At 44.7% G+C, this 20,473-nt stretch overlaps 2 protein-coding genes across 2 annotated transcripts in view; both read right to left on the reverse strand.

Annotated features, from left to right (window-relative positions):
- LOC136289154 (nascent polypeptide-associated complex subunit alpha, muscle-specific form-like) overlaps positions 1–20,473 on the reverse strand; it is a 67,937-nt gene that overhangs the window by 10,328 nt on the left and 37,136 nt on the right. The window contains exons 6-15 of the mRNA XM_066182642.1: positions 19,271–19,375; positions 16,574–16,698; positions 15,797–15,816; positions 15,587–15,686; positions 13,334–13,434; positions 13,098–13,201; positions 9,788–9,860; positions 7,368–7,445; positions 2,702–3,472; positions 1,717–1,950 (exon numbers count right to left, since the gene is read on the reverse strand). Of these exons, the coding sequence (XP_066038739.1) occupies positions 1,717–1,950; positions 2,702–3,472; positions 7,368–7,445; positions 9,788–9,860; positions 13,098–13,201; positions 13,334–13,434; positions 15,587–15,686; positions 15,797–15,816; positions 16,574–16,698; positions 19,271–19,375 (1,711 nt within the window). The remainder of the gene's footprint in view (positions 1–1,716; positions 1,951–2,701; positions 3,473–7,367; positions 7,446–9,787; positions 9,861–13,097; positions 13,202–13,333; positions 13,435–15,586; positions 15,687–15,796; positions 15,817–16,573; positions 16,699–19,270; positions 19,376–20,473) is intronic.
- On the reverse strand, positions 3,399–6,155 carry LOC136289157 (uncharacterized). The gene has a single exon (XM_066182644.1). It carries the CDS (start codon positions 5,740–5,742, stop codon positions 4,282–4,284), a length of 1,461 nt encoding a protein of 486 aa, XP_066038741.1. The 5' UTR covers positions 5,743–6,155; the 3' UTR covers positions 3,399–4,281.

Raw genomic sequence — 20,473 nt, forward strand, 5'->3', positions numbered from 1 at the left:
AAGAAATTAAAAAAAGGAAAAAGAAATGGAAAAAGGGAAAAAGACAATTAAGGGAAAAAATCACCCAAAGGACGGGGCTTAAGGCAGGTTCTCGGGGGAACAGATTAAATCAATTTTATAAACAAACAAATAAATTAATTTTTAATAAATAAAATAAGTAATTTAAACAATTAATTTAAAAAGGGAAAAAAAAATCAATCCGGGAGGGGTTTAAGGCAGGGGAACAAATTAAATCAATTTTATAAAGAAATAAAAGAAAAAATTAATAAATAAATGATTTTAAAAATAAATTTTAAAAGGGGGGAAAAATTTTATTTTTTAATTCTGTTTTTATTTTTTTATTCTGCTTTGATTTTCCCGGAAGTTTTGAGGTTTTTTTGGGGATTTTCCCAAAAAAATCCCTTTTTTTTGGGGGGGGGGGGCGGATTCTTGGGATAATTTGGGTACAACAAAAAAAATAAACAACCCCAGGAAAGCTCCGGGAATTCTACCCCAGAATTTCCGGGAATAAAATGAAATTCTCTGGGAATGTTGTGCAGACGGAATTCCCCGGGAAGTTTTATCCCAGAATTTCCCAACATTCCACTTGTTGCTTCCCCCCGTTTTCAATCCAACGGCGTTTCCTGGTGACAACAATTCGGCTTCCAAAGGGGAGTTTTCAGGGAATTTTTGAAAAGGAAGTTTTGGGTTTTTTGGGAGGAATTTTTAAAAAGGAATTTTTCAAGGAATTCTTTCAAGGAATTCAGTGTTTAAAGGGAATTTTTTTCAAGGAATTCTTTCAAGGAATTCAGTGTTTAAAGGGAATTTTTCAAGGAATTCTTTCAAGGAATTCAGCTTTCAAAGGGATTTTTTTAAAGGGATTTTTTTCAAGGAATTTTTCCAAGGAATTCTTTCAAGGAATTCAGCTTTCAAAGGGAATTTTTCCAAGGAATTCTTTCAAGGAATTCAGCTTTCAAAGGGATTTTTAAAAGGAATTTTTTTCAAGGAATTCAGCTTTGAAAGGGATTTTTTTTCAAGGAATTTTTTCCAAGGAATTCTTTCAAGGAATTCAGTATTCAAATGACTGTTTCAAAGGAATTTTTCTCAAGGATATTTTTCAGGGAATTCAGCTTTCAAATGAATTTCTTCCGGGGAATTCAGCTTTAAAAAGATTTTTTTAAAAAGGAATTAACCTTTGAAAGGAATTTTTTCAAGGAACTTTTTCAAGGAATTCTTTCAAGGAATTCAGTGTTTAAAGGGAATTTTTCAAGGAATTCTTTCAAGGAATTCAGCTTTCAAAGGGATTTTTTTAAAGGATTTTTTTTTCAAGGAATTTTTCCAAGGAATTCTTTCAAGGAATTCAGCTTTCAAAGGGAATTTTTTAAAAGGAATTTTTTCCAAGGAATTCAGCTTTGAAAGGGAATTTTTCAAGGTGTTTTTCAAGGAATTTTTTCCAAGGAATTCAGCTTCCAAAAGGAGTTTTTTCCAAGGAATTCACCTTTCACATGAATTTTTTCAAGGAATTCGGCTTTCAAATGAATTTTTTCAAGGAATTCGGCTTTCAAAAGGAGTTTTTTCCAAGGAATTCAGTATTCAAAGGAATTTTTCCAAGGAATTCAGCATTCAAACGGCTTTTTCCAAGGAATTCACCTTTCAAACGGATTTCCCCCCCCAGGGAACAAAGCCCAGGCAGTTCTTATTGATCCGCCACCATCGGATGGTGATTCCGGCCCTCACCGCTCTGCTCCTGCTCCTTCTCCGCTGTTTCCCCTCCTGCGCTCTCCCCGCTCTTCTGCCCTTCGTTTTTCCCTCCTTTGGGGCCGAGCTCAGGCCCAGGAATTTTCTTTGCCTGGGGATTTTCCAGGATTTTTGGCTTCTTGGCTTCCCCCCCGTGGGGAGCGGCCGGAGTTTCCTTCTCCGCAGCCTGGCCGGGAGGTTTGTGCACGATTTCTGCAGCCAGCACCTCCGCACCTGCAGAACGACAAATCCAACTTCGCTCTGGGGGGAAAGAAAGCGGGAGGAGGGAAAAGACGGGAAGGACTCTGCATGATTTAACCGGGAAGTAATTCCAGGGGTTTTTTTGATCCGGAAGTGAAGGAAATGCGCCAAATTTCAGCTTCTCTGGGATCATTCCTGAGGTTTATTTGGAGAAATAAATCCAAATTCGGAATTGGAAAGTTCCTGGGTTGTTCCCAGGGAAAAGGGGAAGGAGTTTTGATTATTGTATTTCTCATTCTTTTGATTTAATTGGGAACAAATTCATTTTCTGATCTGGAATCTCAGGAAATGCTCCCAATTCCAGCTTCCCTGGGATAATTCCAGAGATTTATTTGGATAAATAAATCCAAATATGGGTTTGGAAAGTCTCTAGGCTGTTCCCAGGGAAAAGGGGAAGGAGTTTTCCTGATTTAACTGGGAACAATCCCCATTTTCTGAGGCGGCACCGCAGCCGATTCCCGCCTCCCCGGGGTAATTCCTGTGATTTATCTGGATAAATAAATCCAAATTCGGAATTGGAAAGTCTCTAGGTTGTTCCCAGGGAAAAGGGGAAGGACTTTTCCTGATTTAACTGGCAACAATCCCCATTTCCTGAGGCGGCGGCGCAGCCGATTCCCGTCTCCCCGGCGTGCCGCCCGGGCTGTATTCCGAGCCCCCGCGCGTCTCCCGGCGCCCCGCGGCAGGCCGAGCCCGCGCCCCGCTCCCGTCCCCTCCCCGCCCTCGCCTCTTTTCCTGCCGTGGGGCGTCCTCAGCTTGGCCAACTTCAGCATGGGCTCGCTGCAGCTGCCGGGTTTTTTGGGAGCAGAGGAGGCAGCGGAAGCCGGGAGGATTTTTTCCTTGGCCGCCTCCTTGCCCTCGCCGGCGTCGCCGCCGGCGTTCGTCGATCCCTCGGCAGGGGAGAGGCTTTTGCCCGGGATCCTGTCGGATTTCCTCCTGCTCTCCCTGCCCCAGGGTTTGGTGGGCGACGTGAAGCTCTTGGAGAAATCGTCGGGGAAGAGCTCGGCCGCCGGGATCCCGCGGGAAGGAGAGGAAAAGCCGGCGCCGGGGGAGGATGAGGAAGGTGAGGAGGGATCGGGAGCGGCTCCCGGACTCCTGCCAGCCGCGCCGAGGCAGCCCAAAGCCGCCGACACGGCCAGGGTGAAGCCGCCGGGTTGGCGCAGGTAACGGCGCAGCCGCGCCAGGGAACGCTCCGGGAGTTTTTGGGAATGGCGACGATGACGATGGTGACAAAGGCCTCCGTCGTCCCGCCACGCCGAAGGAGCGGCGATTTTCCCCGCCGCCGAGCTCCCCTGGAGTTTGGCGTACTCCTGGAGGTGTTTCTCGACGGCCGCGGCGCCGCAGGAGGGATCGGCCGCTCTCCTCAGGGCATAGCGCAGCCCCGGCACGACCGAGGCGATTCTCAGGGAGACGGAATTGCTGGAGTTGTTCTCTTTCTTGGAAGAGGTGGAACTCCTGGCGCCGTTTCCCTTCCCATCTTTTGGATCCTGCTTTTCGGCTGGCGGGGGGGGGGGGCGAAAAGAAAGGAATGATGAAGTGTTTGATTGGATTAGGGAAAGGGTTAAATCGTTAATCAGGGCGTAAATCGATTCCCAGGGGGGAAATGTTGGAGGGAAAAGATCCAAAAAAAACGTTCGGCCCTGGTTCGATGGTGAAGGGAATAAAGAATTCCCGTTTTTTTTCTTTTTTTGGGGATGCAAAAAGAAAACCCCAAAGGGATTTAAAGTCTAATATTAAGCAGCCCCACCCTGCACGAAATTCCAGCTCGGAGAAGGGAGCAAAGAATTCCGTGTGGGAAACAAGAATGGGAGTTGAGCTAAAACAAAACACCGGGGTTGGATCAAGCAGCCTCGTCCTGCAGGGAATTCCAGCTCCAAGAGCCTTCAATCCCACAGAAATTCCCATAAAATTCCAGCATTTAGGACATTTGAAGCTGGGAAAATCTGAAGGATTTGGGAAATTTTTTTTTTTGTCTTTGAAGCTGATGAAATTCCGGGTTGTGCCGGGACTGGAATTTCCGGATTCCCGGCGTCCTGTCCCTGTCGGGATGGGAATTCCAGCAGCTCCATCGGGAGCGTGGGATCCCAAAAGATTCCTTTGGGTGATCCCGAAGATTCCTGGATCCTCCCAGAAATTCCGGGAGGATGTGACCCTGCTCCAGACGGATGCAAACCATCCCAAACCCGCTCCCCAGGGATCCTGCCAATCCAATCCCAATTAAACCCCAATAAAACCCAATTAAACCCAATAAAACCCAATAAATCCCCGAAAAAACCCCAATAAAACCCAATAAATCCCAATTAAACCTCAATAAATCCCCGATAAAATCCCAATAAAATCCAATAAATCCCAATAAACCCCAATAAATCCCTGATAAAATCCCAATAAAACCAAATAAATCCCAATAAAATCCAATAAATCCCAATAAAACCCCAATAAACCCCAATTAAATCCCAATAAAACCCCAATAAATCCCTGATAAAATCCCAATAAAATCCAATAAAAGCCAATACAATCCAATAAAACCCCAATAAAACCCCAATTAATCCCAATTAATCCCCAATACATCCCAATAAAATCCAATAAACCCCTGATAAAATCCCAATAAAATCCAATAAAAGCCAATACAATCCCAATAAATCCCAATAAAACCCCAATAAAACCCCAATAAATCCCAATAAACCCCAATAAAATCCAATAAATCCCAATAAACTTCAATAAAATCCAATAAACCCCTGATAAAATACCAATAAAATCCAATAAAAGCCAATACAATCCCAATAAATCCCAATAAATCCCAATAAACCCCAATAAACTCCAATAAATCCCAATTAAATCCCAATAAATCCCAATAACCCAAATAAAATCCAATAAACCCCAATAAACCCCAATAAATCCCAATAAAATCCAATAAATCCCAATAAACTTCAATAAAATCCAATAAACCCCTGATAAAATACCAATAAAATCCAATAAAAGCCAATACAATCCCAATAAATCCCAATAAACCCCAATAAACCCCAATAAAATCCAATAAATCCCAAGTAAACCCCAATAAATCCCAATAAACTCCAATAAAATCCAATAAATCCCAATTAAATCCCAATAAATTCCAATAACCCCAATAAAATCCAATAAACCCCAATAAACCCCAATAAATCCCAATAAAATCCAATAAATCCCAATAAACTCCAATAAAATCCAATAAACCCCTGATAAAATTCCAATAAAATCCAATAAACCCCAATAAATCCCAATAAACCCCAACAAAATCCAATAAATCCCTGATAAAATCCCAATAAAATCCAATAAACCCCAATAAAATCCAATAAACCCCTGATAAAATCCCAATAAAATCCAATAAAAGCCAATACAATCCAATAAAACCCCAATAAAACCCAATAAAACCCCAATAAATCCCAATAAACCCCAATAAAATCCAATAAATCCCAATAAACTCCAATAAAATCCAATAAATCCCAATAAACTCCAATAAAATCCAATAAATCCCTGATAAAATCCCAATAAAATCCAATAAAAGCCAATACAATCCAATAAAACCCCAATAAAACCCCAATAAATCCCAATAAATCCCAATAAAATCCAATAAATCCCAATAAACTCCAATAAAATCCGATAAATCCCTGATAAAATCCCAGTAAAATCCAATAAAAGCCAGTACAATCCCAATAAAACCCCAATAAAATCCAATAAATCCCAATTAAACTCCAATAAATCCCAATAAATCCCAATTACTCCCCAATACATGCCAATAAAATCCAATAAATCCCTGATAAAATCCCAATAAAATCCAATAAAAGCCAATACAATCCAAATAAAACCCCAATAAATCCCAATAAAACCCCAATAAATCCCAATAAAATCCAATAAACCCCAATAAAACCCCAATAAAGCCCAAATAAATCCCAATAAATCCCAATAAATCCCAATAAAATCCAATAAACCCCAATAAAACCCTGATAAAATCCCAATAAAATCCAATAAAACTCAATAAACCCCAATAAAACCCCAATGAATCCAAATAAATCCCAATAAACCGAAATAAAAGCCAATAAACCCCAATAAATCCCAATAAACCCCAATAAAACCCAATAAAATCCAATAAACTCCAATAAAACCCCAATAAATCCCAATAAGGGGGGCGTTGGGTTTCGGGGGGCGTTGGGTGCCGGGGGGCGTTGGGGGGCGTTGGGTGCCGGGGGGCGTTGGGTACCGGGGGGCGTTGGGTGCCGGGGGGCGTTGGGTGCCGGGGGGCGTTGGGGGGCGTTGGGTGCCCGGGGGGCGTTGGGTACCGGGGGGCGTTGGGTGCCGGGGGGCGTTGGGTGCCCGGGGGGCGTTGGGGGGCGTTGGGGGGCGTTGGGTGCCGGGGGGAGTTGGGGGGCGTTGGGTGCCGGGGGGCGTTGGGGGGCGTTGGGTGCCGGGGGGCGTTGGGGGGCGTTGGGGGGCGTTGGGTGCCGGGGGGAGTTGGGGGGCGTTGGGTGCCGGGGGGCGTTGGGTACGGGGGGCGTTGGGTGCCCGGGGGGCGTTGGGGGGCGTTGGGGGGCGTTGGGTACCGGGGGGCGTTGGGGGGCGTTGGGTACCGGGGGGCGTTGGGGGGCGTTGGGTACCGGGGGGCGTTGGGGGGCATTGGGTGCCGGGGGGCGTTGGGGGGCGTTGGGTGCCGGGGGGCGTTGGGGGGCGTTGGGTGCCGGGGGGCGTTGGGGGGCGTTGGGGGGCGTTGGGTGCCGGGGGGCGTTGGGTGCCGGGGGGCGTTGGGTGCCCGGGGGGCGTTGGGGGGCGTTGGGTGCCGGGGGGCATTGGGTGCCGGGGGGCGTTGGGTGCCGGGGGGCGTTGGGGGGCGTTGGGTGCCGGGGGGCGTTGGGTGCCCGGGGGCGTTGGGGGGCGTTGGGGGGCGTTGGGTGCCGGGGGGCGTTGGGTGCCGGGGGGCGTTGGGGGGCGTTGGGTGCCGGGGGGCGTTGGGTGCCCGGGGGGCGTTGGGTGCCCAGGGGGCGTTGGGTGCCGGGGGGCGTTGGGGGGCGTTGGGTACCCGGGGGGCGTTGGGTACCCGGGGGGCGTTGGGGGGCGTTGGGTGCCGGGGGGCGTTGGGTGCCAGGGGGCGTTGGGGGGCGTTGGGTGCCGGGGGGCGTTGGGTGCCGGGGGGCGTTGGGGGGCGTTGGGTGCCGGGGGGCGTTGGGGGGCGTTGGGTGCCGGGGGGCGTTGGGTACCCGGGGGGCGTTGGGTGCCGGGGGGCGTTGGGGGGCGTTGGGTGCCGGGGGGCGTTGGGTACCGGGGGGCGTTGGGTACCCGGGGGGCGTTGGGTGCCGGGGGGTGTTGGGGGGCGTTGGGTGCCGGGGGGCGTTGGGTGCCGGGGGGCGTTGGGGGGCGTTGGGTACCTGGGGGGCGCAGGGCCCGCGGCGCCGGGAACAGGAACGCGGCCAGCAGGGACACGGGCGCCTCCTTGGGAGCCGGGCCTGCCAGGACAGCCGCCCTCAGCCCGCCGCCGCGGCACGGCATCGCGCCGGGATCGGGCATCGGGCAGCGGGGATCAAGGGACGGGGATCGGGGAAGGAATCAGGGCAGGGATCGGGGAAGGGGGCAGGGATCGGGGGCAGGGATCAGGGAAGGGATCGGGGCGGGGGGCAGGAATTGGGGCAGGAATCAGGGCGGGGGGCAGGAATTGGGGTTGGGGGCAGGAATTGGGGCAGGAATTGGGGCAGGAATTGGGGCAGGAATTGGGGTTGGGGGCAGGAATTGGGGCAGGAATTGGGGCAGGAATTGGGGCAGGAATTGGGGTTGGGGGCAGGAATTGGGGCAGGAATTGGGGCAGGAATTGGGGCAGGAATTGGGGCAGGAATTGGGGCAGGAATTGGGGCAGGAATTGGGGTTGGGGGCAGGAATTGGGGCAGGAATTGGGGCTGGGGGCAGGAATTGGGGCAGGAATTGGGGCAGGAATTGGGGCAGGAATTGGGGCTGGGGGCAGGAATTGGGGCAGGAATTGGGGCAGGAATTGGGGTTGGGGGCAGGAATTGGGGCAGGAACTGGGGCTGGGGGCAGGTTTAGGGTCAGGAATCGGCTTTGGGGTCAGGTTTAAGTTCAGAAATGAGGTTTGGGGTCAGGAATGAGGTTTAGTTTGAGAACCCAGGTTTATTCAGGGAACAAGGTTCAGGTCAAGAACCAGGCGTGGGTCCAAAACCCAGGTTTGGGTTCAGAAACCAAATGATGGCTCAAAAACCGGATTAAGAAACCAAGCCTGGGTTTAGAAACCAGGTTTAGTTTGATAAACCAGGTTCGGTTTGATAAACCAGGTTCGGTTTGATAAACCAGGTTCGGTTTGATAAACCAGGTTTAGTTTGATAAACCAGGTTCGGTTTGATAAACCAGGTTTAGTTTGATAAACCAGGTTCGGTTTGATAAACCGGGTTCGGTTTGATAAACCAGGTTCGGTTTGATAAACCAGGTTCGGTTTGATAAACCGGGTTCGGTTTGATAAACCAGGTTTGGTTTGATAAACCGGGTTCGGTTTGATAAACCGGGTTCGGTTTGATAAACCAGGTTCGGTTTGATAAACCAGGTTCGGTTTGATAAACCAGGTTCGGTTTGATAAACCAGGTTTGGTTTGATAAACCAGGTTTGCTTTGATAAACCAGGTTCAGTTTGATAAACCAGGTTCAGTTTGACAAACCGGGTTCGGTTTGACAAACCGGGTTCGGTTTGATAAACCAGGTTCGGTTTGATAAACCAGGTTCAGTTTGACAAACCGGGTTTGGTTTGATAAACCAGGTTCAGTTTGATAAACCAGGTTTAGTTTGATAAACCGGGTTCGATTTGATAAACCAGGTTCGGTTTGACAAACCAGGTTCAGTTTGACAAACCGGGTTTGGTTTGATAAACCGGGTTGGGTTTGACAAACCGGGTTGGGTTTGATAAACCAGGTTCAGTTTGACAAACCGGGTTCGGTTTGATAAACCGGGTTCAGTTTGATAAACCGGGTTCGGTTTGATAAACCGGGTTCAGTTTGATAAACCGGGTTCAGTTTGATAAAACCAGGTTTAGTTTGATAAAACCAGGTTTAGTTTGATAAACTGGGTTCGGTTTGATAAACCAGGTTCGGTTTGATAAACCGGGTTCAGTTTGATAAACCGGGTTCGGTTTGATAAACCGGGTTCAGTTTGATAAACCGGGTTCAGTTTGATAAAACCAGGTTTAGTTTGATAAAACCAGGTTTAGTTTGACAAACCGGGTTCGGTTTGATAAACCAGGTTCGGTTTGATAAACCGGGTTCGGTTTGATAAACCGGGTTGGGTTTGATAAACCGGGTTCAGTTTGATAAACCAGGTTTAGTTTGACAAACCGGGTTGGGTTTGATAAACCGGGTTCGGTTTGATAAACCAGGTTTAGTTTGATAAACCAGGTTCGGTTTGATAAACCAGGTTCGGTTTGATAAACCAGGTTTGGTTTGATAAACCGGGTTCGGTTTGATAAACCGGGTTCGGTTTGATAAACCGGGTTCGGTTTGATAAACCAGGTTTAGTTTGATAAACCAGGTTCGGTTTGATAAACCGGGTTCAGTTTGATAAACCGGGTTCAGTTTGATAAACCAGGTTTAGTTTGATAAACCAGGTTTAGTTTGATAAACCGGGTTCAGTTTGATAAACCGGGTTCGGTTTGATAAACCGGGTTGGGTTTGATAAACCGGGTTGGGTTTGATAAACCGGGTTGGGTTTGACAAACCGGGTTCGGTTCAGGCCCCCAAGCCCCGGGCACAGCCGGAATTCAGCCGAGCCCAGCCAAGCCCGGCCCAGCGCAGCCTCACCCTCCTCTCGTGCCAGGGCTGAGGACGTGAGCAGGACGAGAACTCCGTGATCCCGTAAATATTTGATGATTGCCTGGGAAAAGGACCGGGAGAAAGGAAATTAAATTCCGGGAGCTGGGATTGAAAATGTTCCGTGTTCCGGGGAAAAAATCTGGGATTTGGGATTGAAAATGTTCCGTGTTCCCAACAAAAATTCTGGGATTTGGGATTGAAAATGTTCCGTGTTCCCATCAGAAATTCTGGGATTTGGGATTGAAAATGTTCCGTGTTCCGGGAAAAAATTCCGGGATTTGGGATTGAAAATGTTCTGTGTTCCCAACAAAAATTCTGGGATTTGGGATTGAAAATGTTCCGTGTTCCCAACAAAAATTCCGGGATTTGGGATTGAAAATGTTCTGTGTTCCCGGGAAAAAATTCCTTCGAATAAAGGGAATTCCTCCTCAAAGCGCCCGGAGCGAACGACGACTCCTCTCAAGGCAGCCCGGCCGCGGATCGCGGCTCGAAGGGGAAAGGTTTTCCCAACACCTCCGGGGAAAAATTCCCGGATTTCCGGAGGAAATTCCAGCGTTTCCTGGGAGAAAACACAAATGTCCAAGGGAATCCTTGGGAGTTCTCAGTGTCGGGAGGATCTTTCAGGGAGATGATCAAATAAAATAAAAACAAGTTGAATAAAAACAAATAAAAACAAATAAAAACAAATAAAATAAAAACAAATAAAAGCAAATAAAAGCAAATAAAAACAAATAAAATAAAATAAAATAAAAACAAATAAAAGCAAATAAAAACAAATAAAATAAAATAAAATAAAAACAAATAAAAGCAAATAAAATAAAAACAAATCAAAACAAATCAAATCAAATCAAATCTAATCAAATTAAAACAAATAAAATAAAATAAAATAAAAACAAATTAAAACAAATAAAATAAAAACGAACCAAATCAAATCAAATAAAAACAAATAAAATAAAATAACAAATAAATTAAAAACAAATAAAAACAAATAAAATAAAATAAAGTAAAATAAAATAAAAACAAAACAAATAAAATAAAATAAAAACAAATAAAAACAAATTAAATAAGAACAAATTGAATAAAAACAAATAAAAACCAATAAAATAAAAACAAATAAAAAAATAAAAACAAATAAAATAAAAACAAATAAAATAAAACCAAATAAAATAAAATAAAAACAAACAACCAAAATAAAATAAAAAACCAAATAAAATAAAATAGAATAAAAACAAATAAAATAAAATAAATAAAATAAAATAAAAATAAATAAAATAAAAATAAATAAAAATAAATAAAAGAAAAGAAAAGAAAAGAAAAGAAATAAAATAAAATGAAATAAAATAAATAAAATAAATAAAATAAAATAAAATAAAATAAAATAAAATAGAATAGAAGATGTATTTTTTTATTTTAGATGAGCTGGGAGTGATTTAAAAGAAGCCGATTCAATATCTGGCAGCTTTTTCCAAGCGACGCCGTTGATTTCAAAGAGCAGAGGGGAGGGAGGGAAGGTTGTGAAGTTTCATTTTTATTTAATAAACTGGGGGCAATAATGAAAACCAAAAAAATTAAAAATACCGGGTCGGAATTAGGGCGCGGGGATGAGAAATTAAATCTCCTTGGCGCAAGTTTCGGGGTTTTTAATCACTTTTATATGATAATAATTAATTAATTAGGAATTAATAAAAGAGCGACTTGAATTTGTGTATTTTTAGTGTAAAAATTACGGGTCAAGGATGTGAAATCCCGGGAATTCTCCCCCAGCTGGGAAAGGAAATCCAGGGAATTCTCCCTCAGCACAAAAGGAAATCCAGGGAATTCTCCCCCAGCACAAAAGGAAATCCAGGGAATTCTCCCCCAGCACAAAAGGAAATCCAGGGAATTCTCCCTCAGCTGGGAAAGGAAATCCAGGGAATTCTCCCCCAGCACAAAAGGAAATCCAGGGAATTCTCCCCCAGCACAAAAGGAAATCCAGGGAATTCTCCCCCAGCAGGGAAAGGAAATCCAGGGAATTCTCCCCCAGCACAAAAGGAAATCCAGGGAATTCTCCCTCAGCTGGGAAAGGAAATCCCGGGAATTCTCCCTCAGCACAAAAGGAAATCCAGGGAATTCTCCCTCAGCACAAAAGGAAATCCAGGGAATTCTCCCCCAGCTGGGAAAGGAAATCCAGGGAATTCTCCCCCAGCAGGGAAAGGAAATCCAGGGAATTCTCCCTCAGCACAAAAGGAAATCCAGGGAATTCTCCCTCAGCTGGGAAAGGAAATCCCGGGAATTCTCCCTCAGCACAAAAGGAAATCCAGGGAATTCTCCCTCAGCACAAAAGGAAATCCAGGGAATTCTCCCTCAGCTGGGAAAGGAAATCCCGGGAATTCTCCCTCAGCAGGGAAAGGAAATCCAGGGAATGTTTGATAACGAAGGATTCAGGGAATTCTCCCAGGGAGGGAGGCGCAGGAGAGCCCGGCCTGCCCGGCCCCTCTGGGCTCTCCTGGAGCTTCTCCTCTCCGGGGGAACATTCCCAGAAAATCCCGGTTTGGCAGTTTCCGGCCTGACAGGAACTTTCCCATTCCGGCATTCCAGCGTTCCTCCCTTTTCCCGGGAATTACTCACTGCATCCCCTCCCCCCCTGAGCTCAGTGACCAAGTTCAGCTGCTGGAGCTGGAGGCGCAGGAATTTCCCCTCCTGGAAAACCCAAGTTCCCTGGGAGGGTTTTTCCCATCAGCCATCTCCTCCCTCCGGCTGAAAACGCTGAAATTCCCAAATTTATTCCTCTCGTGGACATTCCTCCTTTTTTTTTTTTGGTGGCTGTATCATCCTGATCCGGAGGGTTGGGAGTTTCCCTGAGCGGTTTTCCAGCCTCCTGTGGCTTCCAGGCCACGAGCTGGGGTTGGAAATGAAAATTCCTGGGATTTTCTTCCTCCCGAAACACAACAGAGCGAGGGGAGGACGATCCCAGCGCTGGGTTTTTATCTCTGGATTTACAGGAAACACCAAAAAAAAAAAAAAACGGGAGGGAAGAGCGGGAGGAGCGAAGGCAGAGCCCAAATCCCAGCAGGAATAAAAAAAAAACAGGAAAAAAAACAGATTCCAAGGAAAACTCTCCAGGAATAATTCCCAGCTCACGGCGTTCATCCTCAAAATAAATATTTCAGGGCTACAAAGCGGGAAAATCGCATTCCAAGCGCGGAAAATCCGTTCTCTTGGGCATTAATCGTGGATAAGGTCACCCAAACTTCTCATTTTCTCTCCCAGGAAAGAAAAACTAAACAACCCCAGAACAAATTTCCCCCCCAAAACTCACCAAATCCTTTTCCTTCAGCTCTTCCAGCAGCTGATCCATCCGGGATTGATCCTTCCTGGAGATTTCCACCTCGTAGAGACTGGAGTAAACCCCCTGAAAACAGACTGAGGGAGGAAAACGAAAATCAAAATGAAAATCAACGAGGGATTCGGTGCGGGAATTCCGAAATCCAGGAATCCTGGCCCGGAAGGACGAAGTGGAATCCCAGGGAATTGGGGATTTTTTCCCCCACCCACCTTCGTGCCCGGTGTAGTTTTTTTTCCCGAACGCAGCTTCTGGCAGTTTCTTCTTCAAGTCCGCCAAGCCCATGACGTGCTGGATGTCCAGGTTGGGAGGCCTGAGGGGGGAGAAAACACCCCAAAATTTCAGGATGAAGGAGAGCCGGGAGTTCACGGAAGCAAAAACAAAGAAACTCTGGAAAAGGCGCAGCTTGCTCCGCACTCGGATCCTCAAAGGATCCCGGTTGGAAAGGCCGGGAATCCTCAGCTCCCAGCCCCCCGAGGTGTCGGAATCCACGTCTCCGCTCAGGCTCCGGGATTTGATCTCCTCGGCCAGCTGGGAGGCGAGGACGCCTTCCCGAGGGCGCCGACATTCCAGCAGCAGACGGGAAGGGAAGGCAGGGAAAGGCAAAGCCGCGTTTGGGGGGAAAAACAACCGGGGTTGGGGTTAAAAACAAACCGGGTTTGGGGTTAAAAACCAACCGGGTTTGGGGTTAAAAACAAACGGGTTTGGGGTTAAAAACCAACCGGGTTTGGGGTTAAAAACAAACCGGGTTTGGGGTTAAAAACAAACCGGGTTTGGGGTTAAAAACAAACGGGTTTGGGGTTAAAAACCAACCGGGTTTGGGGTTAAAAACAAACCGGGTTTGGGGTTAAAAACAAACCGGGTTTGGGGTTAAAACAAACCGGGTTTGGGGTTAAAAACCAGCCGGGTTTGGGGTTAAAACCAAACCGGGTTTGGGGTTAAAAACCAACCGGGTTTGGGGTTAAAAACAAACCGGGTTTGGGGTTAAAAACAAACCGGGTTTGGGGTTAAAAACCAACCGGGTTTGGGGTTAAAAACCAACCGGGTTTGGGGTTAAAAACAACCGGGTTTGGGGTTAAAACCAACCGGGGTTGGGGTTAAAAACCAACCGGGGTTGGGGATAAAAACAACCGGGTTTGGGGTTAAAACCAAACCGGGTTTGGGGTTAAAAACAAACCGGGTTTGGGGTTAAAAACCAACCGGGGTTGGGGATAAAAACAAACGGGATTTGGGGTTAAAAACAAACGGGGTTGGGGTTAAAAACAAACCGGGTTTGGGGTTAAAAACCAACCGGGTTTGGGGTTAAAAACCGGGTTTAGGTTTAAAAACCAGGATTAGTGTGAGAAACCAGTTTTAGGTTTAAAAACCAGGTTTGGTTTAAGAAACCAGGATTTGGTTGAGAAACCAGGTTTGGGTTAAGAAACCAAGATTTTGTTTAAAAAATGGCTCTGGGTTAAGAATCCGGGGTCTGGTTGGAAAACCAGGCTCAGTTTGAGAAGCCAGATTGAGTTTAAGAAACCAGGATTTGGGTTAAGAAACCAAGTTTGGGTTAGAAAATAAGGATTTGGTGGAGAAACCAGGTTTAGTTTGAGAAACCGAGTCTGGCTTAAGGAACAAGGATTTGGTCGAGAAATCAGGTTTAGTGTAAGAAACCAGGATTTGGGTTAAGAAACCAAGTCTGGCTTAAGAAACCAGGTTTAGTGTAAGAAACCAGGTTTAGTCCAAGAGCCCAGGTTTAGTTCAAGAGCCCAGGTTTAGTTTGAGAAACTGAGATTTGGTTAAGAAGCCGAGTTTGGGTTAGAAAATAAGGATTTGGTTGAAAAACCAGGCTCAGTTTGAGAAGCCAGGTTTAGTTTGAGAAACCAGGATTTGGTTAAGAAGCCAAGTTTGGGTTAGAAAATAAGGATTTGGTGGAGAAGCCAGGTTTAGTGTAAGAAACCAGGATTTGGTTGAGAAACCAGGTTTAGTGTAAGAAACGAGGATTTGGGTTAAGAAACCAAGTCTAGTCTAAGAAACCAGGTTTAGTCCAAGAGCCCAGGTTTAGCCCAAGAGCCCAGGTTTAGTCCAAGAGCCCAGGTTTAGCCCAAGAGCCCAGGTTTAGCCCAAGAGCCCAGGTTTAGCCCAAGAGCCCAGGTTTAGTCCAAGAGCCCAGGTTTAGTCCAAGAGCCCAGGTTTAGTCTAAGAGCCCAGGTTTAGTCTAAGAAACCAGGTTTAGTTCAAGAGCCCAGGTTTAGTTTGAGAAACTGAGATTTGGTTAAGAAGCCGAGTCTGGGTTAAGAACCCAGGGTTTGGTTCGAAAAGCGGGTTCACTTTGAGAAACCGGGTTTAGGTCAAGAAACCGGACTTTGGTTAAGAAGCCGAGTGTGGGTCAGGAAATAAGGATTTGGCGGAGACAGCGGGTTCAGTCTCTGAACGCAGCAGCCCGGGAACTGCGGCAGGAAGACCGGAAGAAGGAGCAAACTCACAGCTGGGCCGGGATGGTGGAGCTGTGCGCGTTCCTCAGGGCGATGGAGCAGAGCAGGCGGCCGCGGATGGACAGCTGGCCGCGCCACGGGCAGTACGGGCCTGCGGGGAAAAGGGCAACGAGCCCGAAATAGGCCGGAGGAGGGGGCAGGGATGGAGGAGAGAACCCACGGGTAAAGCCAAGGGCAAAGGGGAATGCCGGCTGCTCTCACCTTGGTGGCTCCGCTCCGCTCTGGAGGAGGGAAAAAAAAACCAGAGAAATGAGGAAGTGAATAGTGAGAGAGTGGAAAAGGAATAAAAAATGGGGAATGGGGAATGGGGAATGGGGAATGGGGAATGGGGAAATGGGGAAAGGGGAAAGGGGAAGGGGGAAAGGGGAAATGGGGAAAGGGGAAAGGGGAAATGGGGAAAGGGGAAAGGGGAAAGGGGAAGGGGGAAAGGGGAAATGGGAAAGGGGAAATGGGGAAAGGGGAAATGGGAAATGGGAAAGGGGAAAGGGGAAAGGGGGAAAGGGGAAAGGGGAAAGGGGAAATGGGGAAAGGGGAAAGGGGAAATGGGAAAGGGGGAAAGGGGAAAGGGGAAAGGGGAAATGGGGAAAGGGGATATGGGGAAAGGGGAAATGGGAAATGGGGAAATGGGAAGGGGGAATGGGAAATGGGAAAGGGGAAATGGGGAAAGGGGAAGGGAAAGGGGGAAGGGGGAAGGGGAACGGGAAGGAGAAAGGAAAGGGAAGGGAAGGGAAGGGAAGGGAAGGGAAGGGAAGGGAAGGGAAGGGAAGGGAAGGGAAGGGAAGGGAAGGGAAGGGAAGGGAAGGGAAGGGAAGGGAAGGGAAGGGAAGGGAAGGGAAGGGAAGGGAAGGGAAGGGAAGGGAAGGGAAGGGAAGGGAAGGGAAGGGAAGGGAAGGGAAGGGAAGGGAAGGGAAGGGAAGGGAAGGGAAGGGAAGGGAAGGGAAGGGAAGGGAAGGACGGGACGGCGCGGGGCTCACTCACAGGCGGGGGGAGGCCAGGCCAGGCATGTCCCCGGGCTCTCGGTACCGGCAGGCCAGGAAGATGTAGGGACACACCTGCCGCGGCCGCTCGGCCGTGCTGCCGCCGCTCACCTCGTACACGTAGTACTGCGAAAGGAAAAGGCGGGGAAGGCGCTCAGAACCAGCAGGAAAAGCGATCCTTCAGAAATCCCCCAGAAATCCCCCAGAAATCCCCCAGAAATCCCCGTCACTCCAGGGGAACCTTCCGTCCGTGGGCCATCGAGGCTCGCCGCAGGGCTGGTACAGTTACAGGTCGGGCTCCGACTGCCAACATTTCGGGTTTTTTGCAGCATTACGTTTTTGTTTTAATTTTCCCCAGCACGGAACCGTTATTCCCATTCCCACATCTTTGCCTGAGAACCTCCTTCATTTCAAAATTATTTTTGCAGCATTACATTTGTATTTTAAAACCGTTATTCCCGTCCCCACGTCTTGGCCTGAGAGCCCCTTTAATTTCAAAACCACAACAATTCGGAGGGAGGACGGGCACACTCTCCGTTGGGTTTTAAATGAGGATGATTCGGTTTTATGGATTTCAAAACGACAGGAATTGGGTTTTAAATGAGGATGATTCGGTTTTATGAATTTCAAAACTGTAATTAATTCAATTTTAAATGATAATAATTCAGTTTTATGAATTTCAGCACTATAATATTTCGGTTTAAAACTACAACAATTCAGTTTTATGAATCACAAAACTGTAAGAATTCGGTTTTCAATGACGATAATTCAGTTTTATGAATTTCAGGACCGTAACAATTCGGTTTTAAACCATAAAATTTCAGTGTTACGGATTTCAAAACGACAAGAATTCGGTTTTCAATGGTAATAATTCAGTTTTATGAATTTCAGGACCATAACAATTCGGTTTTAAACCATAAAATTTCAGTGTTACGGATTTCAAAATGACAAGAATTCAGTTTTAAATGACGATAATTCAGTTTTATGAATTTCAGGACCATAACAATTCGGTTTTAAACCATAAAATTTCAGTGTTACGGATTTCAAAACGACAAGAATTCGGTTTTCAATGATGATAATCCAGTTTCACGAATTTCAGAACAATAAGAATTCAGCTCTTAAATGACCATAATTCAGTTATATGAATTTCAGAACTATAATAATTTGGTTTAAAACTACAACAATTCAGTTTTATGAATTTCAAACCTGTAAGAATTCAGTTTTAAATGACGATAATTCGGTTTTATGAATTTCAGGACCATAAAATTTCAGTGTTACGGATTTCAAAACGACAAGAATTCGGTTTTCAATGGTAATAATTCAGTTTTATGAATTTCAGAACCATAATAATTGAGTTTTAAACCATCAAAATTCAGTGTTACGGATTTCAAAACGACAAGAATTCGGTTTTCAATGGTAATAATTCAGTTTTATGAATTTCAGAACCATAATAATTGAGTTTTAAACCATAAAATTTCAGTGTTACGGATTTCAAAACGACAAGAATTCGGTTTTCAATGATGATAATTCAGTTTCACGAGTTTCAAAACAATAAGAATTCAGCTCTTAAATGATAATAATTCAGTTTTACGAATTTCAGAACTATAATAATTTGGTTTAAAACTACAAAAATTCAGTTTTATGAATTTCAAACCTGTAAGAATTCAGTTTTAAATGACGATAATTCGGTTTTATGAATTTCAGGACCATAAAAATTCAGTGTTACGGATTTCAAAACGACAAGAATTCGGTTTTCAATGATGATAATTCAGTTTTATGAATTTCAGGACCATAACAATTCGGTTTTAAACCATAAAATTTCAGTGTTACGGATTTCAAAACGACAAGAATTCGGTTTTCAATGATGATAATCCAGTTTCACGAATTTCAGAACAATAAGAATTCAGCTCTTAAATGACCATAATTCAGTTATATGAATTTCAGAACTATAATAATTTGGTTTAAAACTACAACAATTCAGTTTTATGAATTTCAAACCTGTAAGAATTCAGTTTTAAATGACGATAATTCGGTTTTATGAATTTCAGGACCATAAAAATTCAGTGTTACGGATTTCAAAACGACAAGAATTCGGTTTTCAATGGTAATAATTCAGTTTTATGAATTTCAGAACCATAATAATTGAGTTTTAAACCATCAAAATTCAGTGTTACGGATTTCAAAACGACAAGAATTCGGTTTTCAATGGTAATAATTCAGTTTTATGAATTTCAGAACCATAATAATTGAGTTTTAAACCATCAAAATTCAGTGTTACGGATTTCAAAACGACAAGAATTCGGTTTTCAATGGTAATAATTCAGTTTTATGAATTTCAGAACCATAATAATTGAGTTTTAAACCATCAAAATTCAGTGTTACGGATTTCAAAACGACAAGAATTGGGTTTTCAATGATGATAATCCAGTTTCACGAATTTCAAAACAATAAGAATTCAGCTCTCAAATGACCATAATTCAGTTTTACGACTTTCAGCGCTAAGAATTCCGCTTCAAACCAGGACAACTCAGCTCCATGAGCTTCACAACCACTCGGTTTCCGACTCCAATCACCCCACGTCACGAGCGCACGAAGCCGGTAAATTTGCGAATTAAGGAATTCATTAATTTGCTGACTGCGGGATTTCGGTATTTCCAGCTGCATCGAGGCATGTTTTCATTTCATTTTCGGGGTTTACCTGGCTGCTCCGGCTGGGGCTGCGGCTGGACACGTGGCAGTCGTAGCCGGGCGAGGGGCAGGGGAAGCCGCTGGTGGAGCTCTCGGCAATGGCTCTCACCTTGCCCTGCAGCAAACGGGGCAAAAGCCAATTAACCGCTAATTAACGACCGCCAGGAACGGGAGCGGCCGCTGGAGGGAATTCTCCTCGGCAAGGTGAGGGGGCTTCGCGGAAGGGGAAAAATTCCGATGGGGCTGGGGTTTGGAAACAGCTCCAGAGAGGAGGAAAGATGGGGGGAAGATCCAGCAAAACGCCCCAGAGCTCCTGAGAATCTGAGGAAAAACTGGAGTCTGGGGTTGGATTTCAGAATTGCTACTATTAATATTAATATTGACATTGATATTGATATTAATATTAATATTAACATAATTTAATATGATTTGATAAAATACAATGCAATGTAGTGTAATGTAATATAATATAATGTAATTAATATAAAATACTATAATAAAATAAAATATAATACAATGTAGTACAATATAATATAATATAATATAATATAATGTAATGTAATGTAATCTAATGTAATCTAATGTAATCTAATGTAATGTAATCTAATCTAATCTAATCTAATCTAATATAATATAATGAAATGAAATGAACAATCTCCTTCAAAGAGCAATTTCCAATATCAGGAGTTGGGAATTAATTCCAGAGAGGAAAAATGGGGGAAAAATCCATCAAAACGCCCCAGAGCTCCTGAGAATCTGAGGAAAAACTGGAGTCTGGGGTTGGATTTCAGAATTGTTACTACTAATATTAATATTAATATTAATATAGTTTAATATGGTATGATATAATACAATGCAATGTAGTGTAATGTAATATAATGTAATTAATGTAATATACTATAATATAATATAATAAAATAAAACATAATATAGTATAATATAATATAATATAATGTAATATAATATAATATAATACAATATAATATAATGTAATATAATGTAATATAATGTAATATAAAATAATATAAAAAAATGAACAATCTCCTTCAAAGAGCAATTTCCAATATCAGGGGTTTGGAATTAATTCCAGAGAGGAGGAAAAATGGGGGAAAAATCCATCAAATCTCCCAAAATTCTTGGAAATCCAAGGGAAAATTGGAGTCTGGGGTTGGATTTTATAATTGTTACTATTAATATTAATATTAATATAATT

Source organism: Chamaea fasciata, unplaced genomic scaffold, assembly GCF_029207755.1.
Source record: "Chamaea fasciata isolate MVZ Bird 193981 ecotype frontalis unplaced genomic scaffold, bChaFas1.0.hap1 SCAF_5, whole genome shotgun sequence".
Taxonomy (NCBI): domain Eukaryota; kingdom Metazoa; phylum Chordata; class Aves; order Passeriformes; family Sylviidae; genus Chamaea; species Chamaea fasciata.